General features: G+C 40.6%; 2 protein-coding genes across 3 annotated transcripts; both read right to left on the bottom strand.

Moving 5' to 3' along the window:
* Positions 1–877: 877 nt before the first annotated feature.
* LOC309479647 (zona pellucida sperm-binding protein 3-like) lies at positions 878–3956 on the bottom strand. Its single transcript, XM_082143832.1, has 8 exons — positions 2474–3956; positions 2080–2198; positions 1899–2002; positions 1627–1804; positions 1372–1489; positions 1206–1288; positions 1029–1120; positions 878–959 (listed from the first exon to the last, which is right to left on the bottom strand). Exons 1-8 carry the CDS (start codon positions 3017–3019, stop codon positions 892–894), a joined length of 1308 nt encoding a protein of 435 aa, XP_081999958.1. The 5' UTR covers positions 3020–3956; the 3' UTR covers positions 878–891.
* Positions 3957–5107: 1151 nt separating this feature from the next.
* Positions 5108–8087, bottom strand: LOC309479652 (zona pellucida sperm-binding protein 3-like). Of its 2 annotated transcripts, XM_082143839.1 has the most exons (8): positions 7118–8087; positions 6491–6609; positions 6310–6413; positions 6050–6227; positions 5800–5917; positions 5636–5718; positions 5468–5559; positions 5108–5392 (listed from the first exon to the last, which is right to left on the bottom strand). In XM_082143839.1, the coding sequence occupies exons 1-8, from the start codon at positions 7652–7654 to the stop codon at positions 5322–5324; spliced, it is 1302 nt and encodes a 433-aa protein (XP_081999965.1). In that variant the 5' UTR covers positions 7655–8087; the 3' UTR covers positions 5108–5321. The 2 variants fall into 2 exon arrangements, with proteins under 2 accessions (XP_081999965.1, XP_081999966.1); XM_082143840.1 differs by having other exon boundaries at positions 5108–5530; positions 5628–5718.
* Between the last annotated feature and the right edge of the window lie 1055 nt (positions 8088–9142).

The raw sequence follows: 9142 nt of genomic DNA, 5'->3' as shown, positions 1-9142 counted from the left end.
ATATATGGATTTCATTCATACTACACATAACATACTTTTTAGAGGTTGTGAAATAATTACTTATTCAAAATAAATACCTACTCAAAAGAGTATGTAATTTCGGATGCAGCCATTGAGCGGACATTTACAAGACACCATTTTCAACTAAAAACAGACAACTTTTTATGCATTTTGGACATTTATTTTCATCACCACAGAGTTTTGGAGGCCTAAAAACACAAACATTTAAAAATGGGTTTCAAAGTGCAAGTTTAGCAAACGAGCATTAGCAAACGAGAACAGCCCGGAAAGTCACTATAAGATTTTACATTATCTACATTCAGTCACATTTTTACAAACAAGCTTTTCCATGACAGAAACTTACTGTAATCTAAAAAGAACCTGAGTTCAAATGATAGACTAGAGATTCATAAATACAGATCCCAGAGAGAGAGGGTGTGTTGAGTTTTGTATGACCTCTAGGGCTTAGTGATCAAACGGTTAGATAAAGTTTATTATAAACTATTAAGCATCACAATATTCATATACAAACTGTGAGAGCACAGGAATACAATAGGGAGACCAACACCATTACATCAGCAGTGCTTCATGGTACAAGGTGTTCCCGCAGAGCAGTTTTGGAATCATTTGCTCGCCAAATTCTTAAGAGAATCATGGATATGTTTTTCGTTAGGAAATTCTGCTGTTAAACGAAAAACATGTAATGTAAACTGATGGCTTCAAAAGCATATACCAATTAACCTTGGAGCTTACAGTAGCTGCATTTAAAATGCTCAATTTAAGATTACCCATTTATACAGAAATTTATAAGCTTCTGTAACCCTATGGTTGTATGGTATTTGATGCAAAATGACAAGTCAGAAACAAGCAAGGATTGGTTTGTCAGTTTTATTAAGAACCTCTCTTTTGCCCTTGAACCATTACAGGACCAAGTGAGGCCTTGCCTTCCCACTGAATGCCTAGAGAGAAGAGAGCCAAGTTAGAGCACTTGAATAAAAGCAACCTTAGAAAGAGCAAATGCTACCAACCTCCATAGGGAGAAGCAGCAAATTCACCATCAGGACCACATGTTGAGTCACAGCAACCACAAACTTGGTCGTTTCCATCAGCAGCAATCCACCTGCAAAAAGACAAGACACGGAACCTTCAAAATGAACAAAGTCCATTCATTATTTTATTTTTTTTATTAAATAAAATAAAAGTACCCATTGGCAAAGGAACAGGATTTGCGCTGAGCATCACTGGGTGCAGAAGCAATAGTTGCCTTCAGAATACATGTTATGTAGATCTGCAAGGGATGTCATACAAATCACAAAACCAAAGCAGACCAGAAGAGAAAACAAATTAACGCATGATATTCGTAATACATACAGAAAGACTGTTGCCCTCATGGAACATAAACGCCTCCAGCTGGAAGTGGATCTTGTCAACCTGAGACCGAGGCATGAAGCGGGAGCTGGAAGCTGTAGTTTTGGCATCCACAAAGCACCTGATGACAAAATCACAAAAAGTAACTCATGAATGTCAATTGTAGAGCATCAAGCAACTAGACTTTACCCATGACTCTCTGACAGTGGTTACAAACAACTTAAAACAGTCCTACCGCATCAAGGGCCATGACCTTACCCATGATTCTCAATGAAGGAATATCTTGGAAGGGAGTTCACATCAGGTACTTGAGTGGCCACACAGCGGTCCACAAACACACGCAGAGGCACATGATTGTACTGATACACAGATGCCTCGATGTTAATAACGTCACCCAGGAAATAGGAGTATGAAGGCCTCTGATAGGACCAATCATCTACACAAATAAAAATGTATAATTATTTTTAAGTGCACAGCCACAATAGCAAGGGTAAAGGTGTATTTTATTGAAAGAAACAACCTGTACCAACCCATCATGATCTTCAGGGAGAACAGCAAGACTTCTTCACCAGCCTTGGTTGAGGCATAAGGGAACCATGTTGGCCTCAAGGCATCACTGCTTACATTTTGAAGCCTGCGGTTCATGAAAGTACCCATTAAATGGTCTCCCAGTTGCTCGAGAAAGTACAGAAAGTCACAGAGATCATTTACCTTTGATAATGGCATTGAACACCAACAATTGCACCATCGGCCCGGGTAATCGGAATACCTGCAAGCGCCTCAGGGGTGTAGGTAAGAGAGAAGGTGTAGACAAGCTCATCCTCATTCATCTGGAAAAAGACTGTGGTTACCAAGAGGGTCATCCCAGAGACTTCACGTATACCAAGACAGTGCCCTCATATTACTATGAATGGGAAAGTGCTCGGTGCAATAGTGGAATGACTCCAAAATAAGAGCATCAAAATGTTGTTGATTATTTAAAGGCAAGTAGTTTGAAAATTCAGGATTTTCAAACAGCTAAGACCAAGTAAACTGACTTTCCTTGAAAGATTTTGGCTATCTTCTGCCACACCAAAATAAACCATTAAGATTTATGAGTTCTTACCATCAGCAAGCTGATGCAGTTCTGTAATTCATAGTCAAAGATGAGCACTCTTGACTGAGGATCCTGACCAACAACAGGACATCCACCTAAAGACAGACCAGTTGGCTGGATCAACTGACCATTGCTGAAAAAGTCCTGCTGGACCTCTACAAGAACCCGATTCTCGCCGCATTGAACCGCTACGCTGCTGGGAGTCACGGGTTGCCTCAACTGGAAGTCCACCGCCAACTCACGCTGCACCTCGGGAACAATGGGATACCGCCAATCCAAAGGCTTCACTGGACCCTGCAACAGCTGCTTCTCCTGAAGGCCAAAAGGCTCCTGTGCAAGGCTTTTGAAGTCGTGACCCAAAGGACTCTGAAACTGAGAAGCCACTTGCAAAGGGTTCCAGAGCCCTAGAGGAGAAAGGGCAGGACTTCTGGAAGCTGGATCTGATTTTGGCCCCATGCTTCTTGGACTGTGACTGTACCTTAAACTTCCCCAGACATCAGGCAGATCAAATGCAACAATCACAACCATCACTAAGACAACTTTCAGAAACCCCATCCTAACAAACTTTGACTCAAACACCACAACACACACCAGTAATTGGCTTTGCCTGTTTGTACACCTTTGAATTAAGGTGGCTCCACCCCTTTTACCTTAATTGATTAGGCCTACCTTTGATTCTCCTCTGGACCTGTAGATTTTATGCATCTCGGGCACCCACCGCTCTTCATATTCTGTATGTCTCTCTTATCTGACACATTAAGGGGGGTATTTACATGACACCATTTTCAACTAAATCTTTTTATGCATTTTGTTCATTTACACAACAACAGCGTTTTGGGGGCCTAAAACTCAAGGGTTTGAAAACTGGTTTCAAAGTGCAAGTTTTTGAAACCGATACCATTATTGTCTATGTAGTCTAAACTACAAAAACATGAATTTATGAAAGCGGTGACGTCATGCGCATGCGTATTACGTGTTCAATCTATAGGCGTGTAGTGTTTCTTTACAAAGTGTCAGTGCCAACTACTGGCCTGGCAGCAGAATTCAGCGTTTTTAGTTGTTTTCACAGATCCTTGTGAACCAGGATCATTTTGACAACATTGTCTGTACCCAAAACATTTAAAAATGCAAAGAAAAACCTTTCTTATTTTTTGTACAATGTTGTCATGTAAACATACCCTTAGTTCAGTTATTGGAGCTCTAGCCTAATGAGTTGATGATCTGAATCAGGTGTGTTAAATAAGAGTGACACACTTTGGCTATGTTCACACTGTCAGTCCAAATCTGATTATTTGTGTAACCGATTGGAATCTGAACTAAAATGATTGATGTCCACATTGTATATTGCAACTAATTCAGCTCTGATTTGTGTATCCATGCTGCTCTCACTTTCCAAAATATCTGCATTGATTTCTATGGAAATTACGTTGGTAAGCATACGCCAAAAACAACAGAGGAGTCTGCAATACAGATGTCTTATTTACAACATGTACTAGCCACCGCACTGGACTACTGCATCTTCTTAGGCCACAACAGAACTATAGGAGGCTGGTATGAGCAGCTTTATTCCGTGCTGTCGTCTCCACTGGTTTCAAACCATGTCTTCATTTTCTGCTCATTGAGCGCTTTACAACAATCTCGTTTCTGCAGTGACTTTCAGCATGTTCCATAAAACAGCATCTGATGTTTACATTTTGTGTGGCATGAGAAAGTTGCATAAATCACATGAACCCCAATCATAGCAGTCAGATTGAAACTGATTTACAGAAATGTGATTCAAAACAATGTATCTTGAACAGATGTAAAAAAAAAAAAAAAAAAAAAAACAGATTTGTTTCTTCACACTCGCTAATTTTTATTTAATTCAGATTAGGACTGACAGTCTTAATATAGCTGAAATGTGCAGATGAGTGGATCCCTTGGACCAGGACTGAAAAGCCACTGCATTAGCAAATGACAATTCTAGAAAGTCACTAGAGGGCTTTAAGATATCTACATTCATACACAATTTTACAATTAAGAAACTGACAGCTTGTAAAGATAACGTCAACTAACGGGCACATGAGTGCAAACAAATTATAGACTATTTTCATGTACACTAAAAATACAGGTCAAAAAAAAAAGTTTAGTGTAACCACTACAGCTTAATGTGATCAGATTTCAGTGGAAGCTGATTACAAACAATTGTCACAATATGCACAAACACCGTACAGGAATGATAGGGAGACCAACTCTTTACATCTGCAGTGCTTCATGAGACAAGGCGTTTCTTGCAGAGCGCTTTTGGAATTATTTGGAATTCTTCAGAGCATCATGGGTAATTATTTTCACCAGGAAATTTACAGTTAAACAAAGTAACAAACTGATGACTTCAAAGTATATATCAATGGGCTTTATGCACAGCTACACTACTTCCTGAACTTCAGCCAGCTCTTTGTTTCCTGTCTGTCATTATTGGACAAACTGATTAATCCAGGTGTGTCTGATTATTGTTACTGAGGTCAGGCACACCTGGATTAATCAGTTTGTCCAATAATGACAGACAGGAAACAAAGAGCTGGCTGAAGTTCAGGAAGTAGTGCAGCTGTGCATTAAGCCCATTAACCTTGGTCTTACACTAGCAGCCTTTTTTTTTTTAAAAAGTTCTTTTAAAATTCCCTATGGAGAAAAACTTCTGTACCTTTGCAAGTCCCATAACACAACCAAAGGGTTCCAGGCTATATGGGACTTACAAATGTACAATAGGACTATCAGTGTCACCACATTGGCAGAATGAGGAACTTCCAATTTTAAAGTGTTAAACCAGACATGACGTGAAATGAGAAGTCAGATGCAAGCATGGATTGGTTTGCCAGTTTTATTGAGAACCTCTCTTTTGCCCTTGAACCATTACAGGACCAAGTGAGGCCTTGCCTTCCCACTGAATGCCTAGAGAGAAGAAAAAGCCAAGTTAGAGCACTTGGGGGGAAAAAGCACCAAAAAAGAAAAAAAAAAGCTACAAACCTCCATAGGGAGAAGCAGCAAATTCACCATCAGGACCACATGTTGAGTCACAGCAACCACAAACTTGGTCATTTCCATCAGCAGCAGACCACCTGCAAAAAGACAAAGACATGAAACCTACAACATCAGAAAAGTCGACTTAAATAACCCCCCAAAAAACCCATGTACCCATTGGCAAAGGAACAGGATTTGCGCTGAGCGTCACTGGGTGCAGAAGCAATAGTTGCCTTCAGAATACACGTTATGTAGATCTGCAAGACATGACAAACAAGTCACAAGACCAAAGCAGATGGAGGATAAGTCAAATTAACTCATAAATGCATAGTACATACAGAAGGACTGTTGCCCTCCCGGAACATAAATGCCTCCAGCTGGAACTGGAGCTTGTCAACCTGGGACCGAGGCATGAAGCGGGAGCTGGAAGCTGTAGTTTTGGCATCCACAAAGCACCTGACGACAAAGCAAACACAAAGAGTAACTCATGAATGTCAACTGTAGAGCATCAAGCAACTTGACCTTACCCATGACTGGTTACAAAAAGCAACTTAAACAGTCCTACCGCATCAAGGGCCATGACCTTACCCATGATTCTCAATGAAGGAAAATCTTGGAAGGGAGTTCACATCAGGTACTTGAGTGGCCACACAGCGGTCCACAAACACACGCAGAGGCACATGATTGTACTGCTTCACAGATGCCTCGATGTTAATAACACCACCCAGGAAATAGGTGTATGAAGGCCTCTGATAGGACCAATCATCTATACAAAAAACACTTTAGGCACAGCCACAATTGCAAGGGTAAAGGTTTATTTTATGGAAAAAAAAAAAACCTGTACCAACCCATCATGATCTTCAGGGAGAAGAGCAAGACTTCTTCACCAGCCTTGGTTGAGGCATAAGGGAACCATGTTGGCCTCAAGGCATCACTGCTTACATTTTGGAGCCTGCGGTTCATGAAAGTACCCATTAAATGGTCTCCCAGTTTCACGAGAAAGTGCAGAAAGTCACAGAGATCACTCACCTTTGATAATGGCATTGTACACCAACAATTGCACCATCGGACCGGGTAATTGGAGTACCCGCAAGCGCCTCAGGGGTGTAGGTAAGAGAGAAGGTGTAGACAAGTTCATCCTCATTCATCTGGAAAAAGTTTGTGGTTACCAAGAGGGTCATCCCAGAGACTTAACATATACCAAGACTCATATTGCCATGAATGGGAGAAGGTGCACTGTGCAATATGGAAGAATTCCTGAAGAGCAAATCACCAATTAGTCTAGTCTTCACATCACTACAGCTGCCCTCAGAAGCTCCAGTGTTGCCAGAGATAGTCAATGTTTTGGAGACATGCGCATTGGCTGTTCCTGGGTAAAAACTAGCTTTAACACTATTAAGGCACAAGATTTGTTCTGGTTTCTTAAGCTCCTTTCATACCGTTTGTGGGATAGTTTACATCAGATGTTGGTTTGAAGGGTTATTTAAAAGGCAAGTAGCTTGAAAATTCAGGATTTTTCCTCCATTTAAATAAATAGAACTTGGTCTTAGCTGCCCTGGAATTGTAAATGACAACCAAGTTAACCGACTTTCCTTGAAAGATTTTGGCTTTCTTCTGTCACACCAAAATAACCCATTAAGATTCATGAGTTCTTACCATCAGCACGCTGTTGCAGTCCTGTAATTCATACTCAAAGATGAGCACTCTAGACTCAGGATCCTGACCAACAACAGGACATCCACCTAAAGACAGACCAGTTGGCTGGATCAACTGACCATTGCTGAAAAGGTCTTGCTGGACCTCTACAAGAACCCGGTTCTCGCCGCATTGAACCGCTACGCTGCCGGGAGTCACGGGTTGCCTCAACTGGAAGTCCACCGCCAACTCACTCTGCACCTCAGGAACAGTGGGATACCTCCAATCCAAAGGCTTCACTGGACCCTGCAACAGCTGCTTCTCCTGAAGGCCAAAAGGCTCCTGTGCAAGGCTTTTGAAGTTGGGACCCAAAGGACTCTGAAACTGAGAAGCCACTTGCAAAGGGTTCCAGAGCCCTAGAGGAGAAAGGGCAGGACTTCTGGAAGCTGGATCTGATTTTGGCCCCATGCTTCTTGGACTATGACTGTACCTCAAACTTCCCCAGACATCATGCAGCTCAAATGCAACAATCACTAAGACAACCATCAGGAACCCCATCCTAACAAACTTTGACTCAAACCCCACAACACACACCAGTAATTGGCTTTGCCTGTTTGTATACCTTTGAATTAAGGTGGCTCCACCCCTTTTACCTTAATTGATTACCTTTGATTTTCCTCTGGACCTGTAGAGTTTATGCATTAGCCAATGAGAGCGTGCTATAATGTCACTAGCCAAAAAAAGGCTTGAGGTTTTAATCTAAAGTCTTTTTGCAATTAGGAAACTGACAGTTTATCCATGTTAGAAACTTTGGCTGCGTTCGAAACCGCATACTTCCCTACTATATAGTAGGGGAAAAGAGTAGGCGAGCGAATAAGTATGTACGAATCCTCTGTATTCATAAAAGAGTAGGCGAGAATTACCTGGGTGACGTACTAATTATCGCGAAATTCGGAAGTACGTATACTTACAGTGCGTTCGAATATGCCTACTTTCCTACTATATAGTAGGCGAAAACAGTACGTGAAAGAAAAATTATGTTCGAAACATCAGTTTTCATAAAAGAGTAGGCGAGAAGTTCCCAGATGATCTACTGCTTCCGGACAGATTTTCGAGTGCTCGTCCGATGGATACTTTTCTATCCCAGGAGGCCACGCGAGAGGATACGTCATTATCAAACATCGCAGAGATCAGTGACGCGGGTGCTTTCAAATGTGAGTAAACACGGTTCCTTGTGTTAAAATTGCATGTGTTGAACTAATGTAGAGTAAACTATTGAATTAATATTATTATTATTATTATTATTATTATTAATTGTTGAAGGTGTAAAGACATTACACAGTATAGTATAGTTGTGATGTTGCTGTAAAAACACGTTTTATTATGTATAGCTAACAGGGGAGCTCCAGTAAGGACACGTAAGTTACGTCTCTAAAGTGGATTTACATAAACCATATACATCTTAAAGACGCTTATTTTAAATGTCTATTTACATCTGGCTGGAAAATCTTTAATAAGTATTGCAGAAGAGCACATCACAACATGAAATAGACATCTGAGTGATGTATGTGTGCTATTATGTAGAACAAATCTATAAAGTAACTAAACATAAGTTATCTATTTTATTTGTCCATTAGTACTGTTGATAAATTGAAGAACATTTATGTTGGATAAAAAGTTAAAACAACCTCAACATGTAAATGTAGTGTTGAGCTCATAAATCAGAGGTAATGTGAATCTCATCTGGATGTTACAGGGTCAGATGAACAGATGTGTGTTTATCCAGTGGAGAGTGGCTCATGAAGCTGAATGCTGCCATCAAAGGCTTTGAGTGAGTATACTACAAAAGTGAATAACAACAACTATTTAAATATTAAGTTGTAGTTTATTTTAATTATTGTAATTTCAAACAGAGCTATTACAGCACTTTTCTGATTCTTGATTTCTGTGCATTTGCTGCACAGCTTTTGTGGTAGAGCAGGACCTGCAAGGAAAGGTGATGGCGGCGTTTGTGAAAAAAAGCGTTTTTGTCTTCTAAATAATAAT

The sequence above is a fragment of the Leuciscus leuciscus genome (genome assembly GCF_965113295.1).
Source record: "Leuciscus leuciscus genome assembly, chromosome: 17".
NCBI lineage: Eukaryota > Metazoa > Chordata > Actinopteri > Cypriniformes > Leuciscidae > Leuciscus > Leuciscus leuciscus.
The sequence above is the reverse complement of the archived record's forward strand: the minus strand, read 5'-3'. Positions and strand labels throughout refer to the sequence as shown.

Excerpts from the sequence above, each read along its gene's own strand:
- LOC309479647 (XM_082143832.1), bottom strand. The coding sequence starts at position 3,019 with ATGGGGTTTCTGAAAGTTGTCTTAGTGATGGTTGTGATTGTTGCATTT. Across the intron at positions 2,199-2,473 it reads ACTGCATCAGCTTGCTGATG|ATGAATGAGGATGAGCTTGT; the intron begins GTAAGAACTCAT and ends GTCTTTTTCCAG. Across the intron at positions 1,121-1,205 it reads TCCTGTTCCTTTGCCAATGG|GTGGATTGCTGCTGATGGAA; the intron begins GTACTTTTATTT and ends GTCTTTTTGCAG.
- LOC309479652 (XM_082143839.1), bottom strand. The coding sequence starts at position 7,654 with ATGGGGTTCCTGATGGTTGTCTTAGTGATTGTTGCATTTGAGCTGCAT. Across the intron at positions 6,414-6,490 it reads GTACAATGCCATTATCAAAG|GCTCCAAAATGTAAGCAGTG; the intron begins GTGAGTGATCTC and ends CATGAACCGCAG. Across the intron at positions 5,393-5,467 it reads TGCTGCTTCTCCCTATGGAG|GCATTCAGTGGGAAGGCAAG; the intron begins GTTTGTAGCTTT and ends TCTTCTCTCTAG.